The 14,241-nt window shown below is 51.8% G+C and overlaps 2 protein-coding genes across 2 annotated transcripts in view; one reads left to right on the top strand and one right to left on the bottom strand.

The window, feature by feature from the left end:
* The window catches only part of LOC105568631, a 51,256-nt gene that overhangs the window by 29,824 nt on the left and 7,191 nt on the right, over nucleotides 1–14,241 (bottom strand). The gene's annotated exons all lie outside the window — the stretch shown is intronic.
* Nucleotides 6,504–14,241, top strand: part of LOC105568716 (heterogeneous nuclear ribonucleoprotein K) — a 66,577-nt gene continuing 58,839 nt past the window's right edge. The window contains exons 1-2 of the mRNA XM_012024585.1: nucleotides 6,504–6,738; nucleotides 8,153–8,202. Coding sequence (XP_011879975.1) covers nucleotides 6,716–6,738; nucleotides 8,153–8,202 — 73 coding nt within the window. The 5' untranslated portion in view covers nucleotides 6,504–6,715. The remainder of the gene's footprint in view (nucleotides 6,739–8,152; nucleotides 8,203–14,241) is intronic.

Here is a 14,241-nt window from a genome sequence, read left to right as displayed (position 1 = left end):
GCGTAATATCGACCGTAGATGTTGTTGATGCAAACGGTAACCATGGGTGACTCGGGCCGGTTGACCAATTGCAGTCTTCACGGTGGCCGTGCCCGACCAATCGTCTAGCGGTACGCTGCCGGTTTTTTGATTGGGCGATACCAGGGATAAGAGACCAGTTCGAGGCTATCGGGACCCACAAATGGACGTGGACACATCAAGTGGAGAACATCGGCCTGCTGCGGCGCCAAGTGCCCGTCGTTCTTCATCGTCCTCGTCCACGTCGAACTTGGTCGCCGTCGTCGTCGATCACCTCGCTCTTCTACGTGTGTGACGCGACCATCGGATAACGATTCGGATTTTGTGTCTATCTCTCGGTTGTCGCTACCGAGCTTCTTCTGTGTAAGGTCCTTTTACAATCAGCTTTACGGTCGCTCGTCATCCAACACCGCCACCGCACGCCACTGTGGACGCACTTGATGTTTCACATTGTATTCCCGCTTCGTGATCCGTAGTCTCTCGATCCGACAAAACCGACGGATTCCCGTCGCTTTCTCTTCGACGAGTTTTTTTTTTTACGCACCGTACGCTGTTAGCTCAATGTAAGACGGGACTAGTCTTAAAAGAACGCACCTTTGACTAAACTCTCAGTCTTTCACTTTACACCATTTCTAGAACGATATCAAAGTAGGATCTGAAACGTTTTTGTCCCTTCTTGCACGAGAACTGCGCCGATCTAACGCATCGTGTATTGTTTGGTTCAAATGTTCGTATCGAAATATTTCATTTCCTAACCGACTACTACTACGATTCGCTAGAGAACTTTAACGGGACGACTGTGCTTTATGAACCCGGCACAACCGATCCTTCGCTAGCTTTAGCCGAGTCAAAATAGAATTTCGCGATTAATATACATCTTTTATGTACTTCGAAAGCTGATTTATTCGGGGGACGATTGGATTGACTTTTCTCTCGCGCAATTTTCGACGTGCTCGAGAGTACTCAAACCGATTGACTCGGCTCCGCGGTCCGGTTGAAAGGGACACGTCTGGAGCAGCAGATCGCAAACTAACAAAGTGGATTACAGTGTACTTCGAGCCTCAAACACACTTTTCGTCGGTCGAGCGCGTATTTTGCATCGGGATTCGCCCGCTTTCAGCCACCACCACCACCACCAGCACCACCACCACTACCACCAGCAGTCACCACTGTCACTGCCGACCCCTCTCGGTTGATCTATGTGTTTGCCCGAGCGAAATTAAGTTATTTCATTATCGCACGCCATTGTAGCTACTCCTGTCTGTATAGACATGCCGTTGTTTCGGCGCCGAGGTGGCTTCGTCCGTCTCGGAGAGAAAAACCCGCGCGACACGTCAAGAGAATTCTATAAGCTTCTGTCTCTCTCTCTCTCTTGCGAGCGCGGGGCTCGGTGATGCGTTAAATTCAAATTCCGCACTGTGCCGTTCACGATATATTGTAGTTTGATCTCTCCCGTGCCGTGAATGCCTGCCGCACGATTCGGTACGTGTCTCTCGATTCTCAGAACTTGTGTAAATAATACTTTTTGTGTAAAGCTATTAGAGAGCTAAGCGCCTTTACGGGAGAAATAACGCCCGAGCCAATAACGTCCTGGCGCGTTGGGGCGTAAATACACGCGCGTCCCGCATGTTTTGTTAGTGTACCGCGAGTGTATGCGGAGTGTGCGTCGCAATTTTCGCTTAGAGAAAGGTCCGCAGCGCGCGGTTCCGCGTGTCTCTCCCGAAAACGACAGTTCGGCGGACAGTACCCCGTCTTGCCGGGCTCGCGTCGTTAATTGTGGCGAACCCGGTCGTAAACTTTGTCGTGTTTTGTGTTTCAGACGAGCGGAAAGCTGGCGTTGAGCGCAGAGTAATTTACTTCCCCGTCAAGGTGAGTTGATAAATTCGTTTTTACCTCCGCGAATCGTCCGATTTCGCGCAAACTTGAGAGGGTCCGAGCGAGCCACGCGAGCCATTCGAGCCCTAGTCGCCGCGATTGACAAGGATTAATTTATCGCGCCGATATTATCCTCGGTCGCGTATAAATTACGTGCGAAACGGATCGATAAATTCCCGCGCGAGCGGCACCGCGTATATAAATTTCAAGGGTAGCGAGTCAGCGTGTGTTGCGCGAGCTGCGCTAATAATTATCATGTTACGGGGATACTTTTTTTTTTAATTGTTAATTACGAGCCGGCTTCGCCTTCTCCGCTCTACGTGACGGTCCCCGATAAGATCGTCATTGTTCTTCGTATTCCGGGAAAGACCGGGTCGACGCTAGGATACGCGCCGCACAATCGTCCCCCGGTTTCTCCGCTTTTCCACCGTGGCCGTGCGAAATTTCGCGCATTCAAAATATGCTTCCTTGGCCGATCGCGTAAGGATAAGACGTCCGCTGCGCGCGTCGCATCCGAATGAGCCCGAGGACGAGCGAGGAAGACTCTCGCGATTGCTCTGCCAGAGTTAACTGTTCCATCCGTGCCGTTTTCATTCAATTAGATTCGCTATTTATATCCCGCCCGAGCCTTGGCAGTTTTACTTGACGATAATCAAGTGTCGGAGACGCGCGACGATTCTCTAACGACGGTGAAAGGTACATGGCGCTTTTAATTATGTCACCTGAACGGCTAATAAAACCGGAATGAGAGCCGTCATTAAAATTGCATATTTTCGCGTGCTCGCTTAAATCGCTCCTTTTAATGCTATTACTTAATCGACTGTAACAGCTGATACTCGCTGTTACGGCGATAACAGCCGATAGGTTTCTTTGTCGCGGCGTTGCGAAATTGCCAATACCTTCAACGCCCGTCCCCGCGACTATCGTGTCCGAATTTCTATTTTACGCGTTACCGGATGAAGTAATTACGCGCGAGGTAAATACCGCCCCGAGAGACGCAATTTTCCCAAACGCTTATTAAATTTTCCCTTATGCCTTTTCTGGAGAATTCAATTAACGCGAAACCGTTACATCGCGATGCGGGGATTAACGTAAGTCGCTGTAACACCTGACGTGGATAACCAGTTTCGACACGAGAGTGAAATAAAGCTTTCCGTTTCTTTTCCCCTGGATCGAGAAGAAGAGGAGGAGAGAGAGATAGGGAGAATCACGGAGCGTGACTGCGGATCTCCTCGCGCGCGCCTCAGCCGTGAAATCGCAGTACATCGCAGTCCCCTCTCACTCTCGTTCTCCGTGTCCTTTCTCTTTCTCTCTCTTCCTCCCTGCTATAGTTTAGTTCGCGTCTTTATTTCGCCGCTCTTCCTCCCGTCTACCCCCCCGGCCGCGGTGGACGGAAACGTCTCGTCTTTCTCGAATCGCTACAATAATGGCCGATCATTATTTAACCGCGTGCTATCGCTATATTGCGATAACCGACAATTACGCGCCACCACTGATACCAGTAATTATTTAACGTGCTCGAGCCCCCGTCGGCTTCCCTGGCGTCTCTATCGAGCGCGAACTTGATCCCGTTCTCGACAACATAATTGCAACGCCAATTTTTATTCCGTAAATACGTGCGCGCGCGCGCGCCACGTTAGGATCGATCTTTCCTCAGGAAAGAGAGAAAAAAAAACTTGATTAGACGTCGCAGAGTTCTTTCGCTATTTTAACATTGTGTTCCAGCTCTCTAGCGTCCCGCTTATCGCGCCGCGCTGTATTATCGTCGCTCCAAAAAGTAATTCCTTCGCGCTCGTCACGGTTCGTTAATGTCTCGGCGGAGCGTGCGCTAATGGAAAACGGACGGACGGTAATTTGAACGCGGAACGAAGGGGATCGATGGCGGACGTCGCGGATTGTCGCGCGTATTTACCGAATATTAATCAGTCCGCGCGTCGTCGAGCGGGGGCCCTTTGATCGCCGCAGCCTTGGCGCGGGCGATGTGTCCTCCGGAGAATGGATCGATACCCGAGACACACCGCAGGCCGTCTTTTCCCGTGTTTTCGCGTGTAATCATCGTTGGGGAGCGATCGCGCGATTAATAGGGAAGTAATTGCGGCGATCTATTGTCTGTACGTTTCGTATAGTTCGATTGCGTGGCTCGCGTGACGATAAAATACGTACGTAGTGCATACAATTCTCATATGGCTAGAGGCGCGAGGGCTTCCTGGAGTCGCGCGGGTATTACCGGGGCCGATGAAAATGGGAAACGCGGAAACGTAGAGATCGGAGAAAGTCGTGCGGGCGCGCGATGGGAAAACGCGTTGTAAAATCAGGAATGGAAGGACGGCGGAGGTGCGAGGGAGAGAGAAAGGAACAAATTTATATGTGGTACGATAATGTAATTTAGACATGGCCAAGTAGGATTGAGCTATTAGCATATTGAGGAGCGACGTATGGAGGTGAAAAAGCCCCGGAACGCCCGCGTGGGGGATGGAGTGAGCAAACGGGAAGAGTGGATAGTCGGATCATAGACATATAAAAGATAGACTGCTTATGAGGCAGTGGAACCCTAGGTGGGGGCATCCTCCTGAGGGAAAAAGGACAACATGAATTTATTTGGGTATCTGTCTTCCTCTAGTGGACGTGATCTGAAGGCGATCACGTGATCATGCCCACGTGATCACGTACACTAGAAGAAGATAGATACCCAAATAAATTGGTGTTGTCCTTTTCCCTCAGGAGGACATCCCCCACTACCTCATAAGCAGTCTATCTTTTATATGTCTATGAGTCGGATATTGGCGCGAGAACCGCCGGCGATACTTTGCCATAACTTGTCGCGGGCCCAATTTTCTCTTGCCGTCGATCGTGGAGCTCGTCCCGTTTCTTCTGTCGTCGTAATTGTTCCGTGGCGCGAGAATCCCCCTACGGGTATGTTCGATTATTCCGAGGCGTCTCTCTTTAGCTGTCCGCGGGATTAAAATCGCGTTTTCCTTATCGATAAACGGGCGCGCGCAAGTCCATCGTAGCCTATTTCGGCTTCCCTGTCGCCTCCTCCCCGGAACATGTCCCGGAACTACATCGCGGGTTTCCGCTGAATCACCCTGTACGTAACGCGGGGTGGACAGGGAGAGCGGGTGCCGCGGGGGGTGACGGCGAGGGAGAAGAAAGTAAGGGAAGAAAAGTGGAAAGAGAGAGAGAGAGAGAGAGGGAGGGAACGGGAGTGACAGAACGAAGGGACGAGGGCTCGGCGCATGCGTGCCGACGCAACAATATGGTGAATTCCGCGAAGCGGCCCAGTATCCGCCCGACCGTCAGCTGATCGATATACTTCCGCACGCACGCCACGTCATACGCGCCGTACCGTGAGCGACACGCATGTCATGTCATGCTGTGCATCAGGCTGACCCGTTACACGCCGCGACTTCGCGCCGCGGCTTCGCGCGGCGGCGTCGTTGACGACGACGACGACGATGACGACTCTCTTCGCGCTCGGCCCGTGTCTCGGAATCCCGTATCTCCATTACGTCTATCCTCGTTGCCACCGTCCACGTTCTCGCCTTCGTAGCGGCGGATGAGGACGGGCTCTCCTCGAGAGTGGCCCGAAGGTGAGAGAAGGACCCTCGGCCAGCCGCAGGTACGTCGAAACGCGCGTCGTCCGTGCGGACACCCCCCCGTGGTCGAGTCGCGAGCGTGCTAACATCGGTCGCTTTTTCGCAGTCTTAGTCATTTGGTTAAAAATTTCAGTGACGTCTTTGAAAAGGAATCAGGTTTACTTTCTGTAAGCGCCCAGATTTGGCATGGTCTTAAGCCGATCGAAGCTATTCGAGATTTAATCAGTTAGGACACTGTCACTTGGGTGTCACCATTCGCCAGTTCTACCTTTTGTTATTTAAAAATAATACGAGTTATTCTATTGTTGGCCGGTAACAATAGACAATGGCTCCGAATTTCCCATTAAACCAACTAATGGGAAATTCGGGATTGTTTTACTGTTATCTCACTTTGCTAATTTCTGCCAAGAACGTCTCTAGTTGTCCAATATTCGTGCGGCATTCTAGCTCCCCGTCTCTCTGCCAGGCGTCGCATTCTCCGTCGATGAATTCGTCGAGGCGCATAATCTCGTCGGTGTCGAGTGTCGCGGTTAGTCAGCGCTTGCCGCTCACGTAAGCCACGTAATCGCGTTTTCGGTATAAACAACCGGTCGCCGGTTTGTGGAGTATGCTTCTCGGAACGCGATAATCGTGCGGCCTCTTATCGGAGGATCTGGCCTGAAAACTCCCGAGTTTTATCAGCCGTGACCCCCGGGGGTCGCGAAACGGGGGGGCTTCTTCCTTCGCAAGCATGAAATTGTCGTCGCGCGGCGATCCCGGAGAGTCGTTCATTGACTCTCCCTCTCGTCGCGTTCTCGCACGCTCTTTCGTTGCTCTCGCGCTCTCCTCCGTTCCCCCGCGACGCATCGCGATGCATCCGCATTACTCGCGCGCACATTGCAGCTCGATGCCGCGCGCTGCATCGCGCCGTGCCGCGCATACATCGCTCGCGCGTAGCATACGCCGCTCCTCTTTCCTCCTCTCCTCTCTCTGGCCACCACGGTCTCCCTCCGCGAGCGATTCGCCCCACCAGTACTCGCGGCTCCTCGCGACGAGGAAGAGGTGGACGAGCCTCGGCCACTTGGCGAAGTTTACTCGTGTTCTCGGCCTAGTACTAGTTCTGGCGCAATCGCGTCCGCACGCGAGACTTACGCTCGCGCGAAGCTTTCCTGGCCGCAAAGACGCTTCCCCGCGGCGAATCCTTCAGCGAGAGAATCAGGAGGGACACTCGGAATCCCCGGGCGTTGATGCTCCCAGCCGCTCTTACCAGGTTCGTTGGCGTCGATCGACTCTTCCGGCCGCCGAGCGCCGTAGGTCCGAAAATGAGAACCGGAAACGGAAGGACGTCGTCGGCCGGTCCGTGTTTCCAACGACGACGCGCAGCCGCTTGTTGGTGTAAAAGATCGTTCTCGCGTGGGAAAGTTGAATGAACCTCGGGCGGCTGCAGCTGCTGCCGCCGCTGCCGCTGCCGCTGCGTTTGGCACGTTCATTGTCCCTGACCTATCCCGGGGGGGAAGGGAAGGGAAGGGGGCGTCTGGAATTTTCAGCCTTGAGTGCCCCGATCGTGATTCGCGAGCGTGCAGACTTGTGCAGTCGACGAAGTGAAGTTTGCTCTCCGGCGTACAACCTGGTGACAGTGATCTAGCAAAAGTGCTCAAGGTTCCGCGCCGGCCAGTCCTTGGGATCTCGTCGCAAGGGCATCGTTGATCGTTTTAACGACGCGTTTTCTGTCGTTTCGACCCGCGAGTGGCTGTCGATCTCTGGACCGATCTACAGGCCGCGTCGTCGCCGTCCGCGACGCCCGTCGAGTAAGCTCGCACGTTCCCGTCGTTATTTTCATCGCTCGTAGACGCCGTAGAGGCTTGAGCAACCGAGGATTTAATAAGGACACCCTCCACCGACGGCGGTATGCGGGTCAGGCCTGCAGTGACCTCGCGTAGATTCCAGAGAGACGCGCGTTGGTTAATCGCGACGATTTATCTCCCAGGCGGTTTCGCAATTTCTTCTAGAAACGCCACGTTTATGGACCACTCGTGCAGAGCCGGCCCGCCGTCTCTGGACGGCGATAAATAGTTGGGCGAATAGTTATAATTAATTCCGCGCACGTGATAGCGATACTCGCTCGTGGTCTCGGCGCACTTTTATGACCGCGCGCGATGCGCTCGAACGTGGGACGCATAAGCGCGTTTTTCCGCGCCGGCTGTAAAAATGCGCGAACCGGTCGCGGCTCGGAACACAATTTCCATTCTGCCGAAGCGCCGTTTTGTTATTAATTAATGCTAACCTAATGGGCTCGTAACTTTTCATTTGCATCAGCCTGTTTATCACAGGCGCGTATCTGCGCGTACAATTGCAATGGCGCAGGCGTTTACGGGTGAAATCTCCAGGTGCGTTCTGGCTCTCGTTGCTCGAGTGGATGTTTCTTTCGTTGTTTTCTTATCGCCCCAGCTAGTTCAGATAATGCGTATCGACAAGCTGGAATTCTTCGAGGAGCCATCTGAAACTCGAGACGCGCGAGGCGAACGCATTCTAATTATCGTGTTCCTCCGCGCACAATAGCATTAAGATTGACCTAAGAGATACGTGATGTTAGATCGCGAGACGTTAATTATAATAATAATAACAGGAACACGCGTACGCATATTAAGCGACAACTAAAGCCAACCACTGTCTTGATTGCGCAGGTCTCAGTGTTTTCTCACCGCGCAGACTGCAAGGGCGGACATCATAATCGGTGAGTAACTCATCTCGAATGAGTCTTAATTTTTTTCCGCCAAACCCGCGTTCCGCGGGATCGCCGTTCGGCGCGTACGTACCCGCGCACGCGGCGCGGACGACCCGTGCGAAAGAGACTCGCGGGAACGTTCCGGTTGCGCCGCTACGCGCGGTGGAAACGAGTCGCGCGCTGAATGGGATTGCGATTAGCGAAAAGCGGGTCGCGACGTTTTCGCCCGCTGGCCGCGAGAGGCGAAGGCGAAAGCAAAAGCCGGTGCAAAGCAAAACGGTCCGTCCGCCGCGCACCGGGGGGACGGAGAAGGGTTAGGGAAGAGGGACGCGCGAAGTGGTCAGACTGGTGTAACAGGACGTTACCCCCTGGTTGCATGCGGCAAGGGCAGGACGCGATATTGTTATTGCGCCTTCCTTCATCCTTCGCGCGCTCGCTTCACTCGGCTCCGCTGCGGGCGCAGCCAGTGACTCTCAAACCTCCCTGGCCCTCTCCCCACCTTGGAGATCGTTTTAATTCCCGCGGCGATCGAGTTCAATTTTCTGGGTACACTGCAAGAAAGCATGTAAAATTACGTGCACAACGAACGTGGCAATTACAAATCTAGAAATCTCTCTCCAAGTTGCCAGTAACAGATAACGACAATCAAGCTTTTCAGGCGACATTAACCGGCCAGTGTTTTTGGTACAGAAAATTTATTGCGAAAAATATTACCTCAGCCAAGGTTTGAACTTGGACCTCCCTACTCTCTAGACGTCTCACCAATTAGACCACTGAGGCAATTACACTATTAATAACGGAAAAATATAAAATTCAAGTTTGAAAACTTACCATCTCATGTTAGTCTATCCCGTAATAGAGGACTTCCTCTCCATAAAGCTTGGATTTTTGAAAATTTTTAACAAAATTATTATTAAAATAGTTATCCCTCTTTCTCTGGTGGATGTGGTAATTAGTCAGTTGTAATTTGCAACATCTTTCTGCCCTTGTTTTTACATTCTATACATTTTCTATACTCGAGTTTTTTTATTATACAAAAGCTCATTCTCACTCGTAATTATTTTTCTGTGCAGCTTGTCTAACGCTTTGGGGGGCTTGTCCCGGCGCGTTTAATAAATAAAGATTCTATTCTATTCTACTCTCTCTCTCTCGGTCGCTCGGTACCTATTGTATTTACGGATTCACTCGCGTTTTCCTCCTCTCCCGTTTTGCACTTTCCACCTTCCCCCGTTTCCTCCGGTGAGTAATAAAGGATTAAGTAGACGGAGTCGAAATTCCTGTCGATCGCGCGCTTCGCTTTTTACCTTCGATCCGCCGCGTTCCATTCGCAGTAATATTGTCACACGCCTCGCGGATTCCCGCTTTTCGTCGCGCATCGCATTCCCATTACATTCCGCCGCGATGTCCCGGTTCGTTGGGAACGCGAAGTAGCGAAAATAAATGGCCCCGCGGAGATTAAACGTCGCGTCGCACATTTCGCCTCGCGGCAACGCTATTTCGCCGCGTTTCCCCCGCGATCGCGTTACTCGCCGATACGCGAGACCGTCTCGAGTGTTAAAACCCCCTTGACGGCGCGGTCCCTTTTCGGCGTCCCCGAAATTGTACGCGTTCCGTCACTGAGCCACCGTGTCGAGTCAGGTAGACCGCAAAGGGTTAACTTAATGCTACAAAATGGGATGGTTGACGCGGAGCCGAATGAATCAGTCCTTATGGCGGCATCAGCGAACGCGAACAATGGCACTCGGTGGTTTCGCGGCGTTTCCGCAACTCGATCGCGCTGCTATTTTGAAATTCCAAGTTGTGCCGGCACTCGCAGGGGCGGCGCATCGTAAAAGATGAAGTGTATTGTTTTTTCAACGCGTTTAATCGCACCGTAGTCTCGACGTGTCCTCTGAATTATCAACCGGCTTCGCCGTTGACATTAGGATTGGCGAAACGTGACGCGCGTCTCGTTTCGCGCTAACGGTGGATGGTTTTACGAGCTTTCTGCTCTCCTTTTCCATCGCTGCGTCGACGAACCCGGCAGCCTAAACGGCCCCGGCTTTAAGGATTGTGTTTCCGACTAATTATTTCTCTCGCTGCAACTAGGTCGATGTCAGCTTTGGCACGTTTTCGCGGGCGCGGCGGGCTGACGATTCTCTTTCACGGCACTCCCCGTTTACGAGTTCGTAGCGAGGAATGCGCCAGAGGTCGTCTGTTAATCTCTTAATCATCTCATCATTTATCTCCGACCGGCATATTTTCTTTCTTTCATGCGTAGCGTCTCTCGTAAATGCGGTCGCGTCAACTCGTTGACATTCGCCGAACGAGATAACGGTATTTCGACAGAGTGCTCTCAACGCACAGCTAGAGAGATCGCGTCGCATAGAAATAATTTCCATTTAGAGAATTAAGGACCGATAAATCACGGAGGGGGCAGAGACACGGCAAGTTTCGCGCGGGACTTGCGAAACATTCTGTACGGCGAATTCGCCACTCGCGTTTACAAATTTACGAGCGTTACGCGGAAATTCCTGCAAACAACGCCTCCGGCGTAATTAACGCCAGACATCATCGTAAAATTCGTTCGCGTCCGAAAACGCGGCATAATATTACGTAATATTAATCAAGGACGGTCTAACAAAATGCCCGTAACGAAGTGTAGCCGGGGGGAGAAAGAGAGCGTGCTCGCGCGCGCGTATGCAATTTCGTACGTTGAACAATATCGTGCGGGCAAATAATTACTTTCTGGCCAACACGCGCAACTTTGGCTGTCGGGGTATAAACGCCCGGACTTTTCCGCCGACTCCGAGAGAGAGAGAGAGGGAGGGAGAAAGTGCCGGTACCTTCGCTCGTTCGCGTGCCCTACGTTCGCGCGAGACGCAAGCCGGAGGGCAACGTTTGTCCAAATGATCTTTGTTGGGCGTGTTTCGCCCGCGTTCCAGCCAAGTTATCGCGGCAATTTTGCAAACAGCCGCCGGAAGAGAGAGAAAGAGAGGGAGTGCGCCTCGGCCGAATCTCACCTCGGCCGAATGAATGAATTTGTGGACACGCGGGACGGAATTCACACTCGCGCTAAATAAATTTGGTACTAGCTCTTGCTCGGTCTTGTTCGCTTCCGGCTTGTTCGTTTCATAGGGTCTAATTTTAAGCTTGGCCGACCGGACGAACGAACGAACGAACGAACGGACGGACAGACGGACGGATAGATGGGCGTTGGGTGAATGGATGGATGGATGGACGGATGGACGGATGGATGGATGGATGGACGAACGGACGAGAATGCACGTGGAACGTGGAAGCTCGTTAGATGCTCGCCTTATGGAAATAATTGGATCGTCAGCCGCAGAAACGCGTGCGATCGATTCGCGCGCTGTTTCGAAAGAGCGCCACGATCGTTGGATCTCGTTGACGAAGGAGATCGTTGCAGCAAAGATCTGAAATATCAATTGATTCTGTTTTTTCACCGAATATCGTTTAATAACCGGAACGATTATTTGCATTGAAAAAAAGAGATTTTTTTAATTGCGTACGTCACAGGAAAACGATATGTTCTCGTTACAAATGTTTCTGTCGATTTTTGGTATTTTATTGAATTTCGTTGAAACGAACCGACCGTCGAATGCGCGTAATATTTAATTTAATGTAATATTAATATTTAATTAAAATGTGAGTTCTGTAATAATGTATAATTAACAAAGTGACGTGCATTACTAACAACAATTAAACGATATTCGCGGAACATATGAGAGAATGTTTAATCATTTTTCTTCAATTATTCTGTCCTTAAGGCGTGTTGGTATTACGTTACACGGCCAGTTTGAGCCAGTATTGGCACAAAGCTTAATTCGATTTATATCAAGTACAAAAGGGATGGCCCTATTAAAGTGGCCATATCTAACCGCCTTTAAACAGGTTGTCGTCGGTGAAACGTCTTTGAACGGCAAATTGGCGCGAATAATGTTCGCGCATTTAATTGTCGATCCGTCGACGTCCGAGCAATCGATCCGAACGGCTGCGAAGTTTCGCCGGTGCGTGCAAATTGTGGATTCCGTGGTCTCGAGTGTCGCGCGACTTCGGGCCGTCAAGATATTCCAAGCGGATACCGAGAATTCCAGAGGCAATCGCGAATAGATCGTGTATCTTTAACGCCGCCGCTTTTTCGCGCAAAGATCGCGGCCGCCTGTGGAGAACTCTCTATTTGGCCACGTTGTTACTACGCAACCGCGTCCGTACGGGGGCTTCCGGCTTTCCAATCTTCTTGTCCGTCACGTACTTTGCATATTTCTTTTCAGTGGGAACCGAGCGTTTTTATAGGCAAAACCCGCCTGGCGCGTCTCGGCCGGCTCTCGCGTTCACCGCGAGCGCTCCCCGAGCGAAACGGGGACGTCTCGCATACCGGGTATCGAATTTTACAGGCGTTCGGGCGGCGTTAATCATTCTATTTCGGGGTCCCCGAAGAGCGAATGGTGCGCGACGCGTGCATTAGCAGACGCGTCTCTCATATACCCACTGACGTCAAACGTCCAATTTCTAAGCCAACTCCGCTTAGCCCCGGCCAATAATCTCGCGGTTCACCTGCCAGTCCCCGCGCCGACGGCCCTCCCTTCCCTCCTCCCTCGCCCTTCCCCGTTTGCTCGCCCAAGTCGAACATTATGCTCGGCCGCGATCGCGGCCGAAGTATGCGCGCGTATGCAACGCTCATCCATATTCATGCTAATTTCCATGCGGCTGTACTCGTCGCGCGCGAACGGTCGATTTTATTTTCCGTTTAATAATGTCGTTCCACCGGCGCATCATGTGCCTCATTTGCGCGACTCGTTAGCGATCCTTTTCGCCTCCTTTCGGGGATTCGCGCGAAAAGTTATAGCGTGGAACTTGTCGCCTTTATTCTAAGCTTGTCTGGAAAATGTATAACGAGGCTTAATCGAGAGACCGATGTGGTTCCACGGTATTTTTCGCGGTAGGTACGCATAAAAAAAAGCACTCTCGGAACAGCAATAATTGCGGGAAAGAGGGTAGATCCGAGATATTCGGGGAGAAACGGATATATCTCGAAAACGCTTGATGGAACGATGTTGAACAAACTCCTTTCACGTGCCGCGAGCTTTAATCGATAAAACGCACACGATTCATTTAACGTTTCTCGCCCTCGGAGTTTTTGCCGCTATGTTTTCGCCGCGCATTAAAGTTGTATTTAAAAAAACAACGCCGAGGGGGGGGGCATTGTTTGTACATGGCCGCGACTGTTTATACACAGGTAGCGCGGTTTTTTCCTCGTGTGGAAGACTCATGAAAAAAAGCGATTGTTTTACGGCGCCGGTCCGAGGGAAAATATTTTGGTTCGCGGTGAGAAAACGGCATGGGACACCGCGCGGAAGCGAAAAGTTCCGGAGTATAGTCCGCGAGGAGCCATCGTGTGCGCGCGCGCGCGGAGCGAAAGCCGCAAGAACACAGCCGGGGAAAAACAGGAAACGTGCCTCTCGTTCGCCGACGACCGAGGTTTACGGTACTTCGGACCGCGAATTGCGCTCGCCGGTACATCGCTTTTTACGCTCGTCGGCTGCTTACCGGCGTCCGATACGTTCGTCGTCGCGTTTATATCGGTGCCGGCCGATCCTACGTTTCTTTTTTTTTCTTTCTCTTTCGACTTCGCGCCAACCTGGCAATTTCTGAACCTCGCGGCTTCCGGTCTCGGCCCGTCCCAACTCGCCACTTATTGAAACGCAGATTACCTCTGCAAGTAGATCGCGAGGTACCTCCAGCATTCCTCGCCGATTTCGAGGTAATGACGATCGTTTAAGGAGAAATTGAGTAGAACGATTTATATCGTATGATCCGATGGAGAAACCGCTGACCAAAATCTCGTACGCCAATGCCCATTAATGCCCAGTGGGTATCACTTTATCTTAGCATTTTATTTTATCCTATTTTATCTTTATAATGCCCCAGCAAAGCCTAAAGCCCACTCATCGCTCATCAGACCACAGACTCCTGACTCTGACTTGACTACTGACTCGGACTCCCGACTCTGATTCAACCAATCACAGCAAAGCACCGGCCGACCCC

Source organism: Vollenhovia emeryi, unplaced genomic scaffold (assembly GCF_000949405.1).
Source record: "Vollenhovia emeryi isolate VEMERY1.0 unplaced genomic scaffold, V.emery_V1.0 DF939128.1, whole genome shotgun sequence".
Taxonomy (NCBI): domain Eukaryota; kingdom Metazoa; phylum Arthropoda; class Insecta; order Hymenoptera; family Formicidae; genus Vollenhovia; species Vollenhovia emeryi.
Note: the sequence above shows the minus strand (reverse complement) of the source record. Positions and strands in the feature narration are given on the sequence as shown.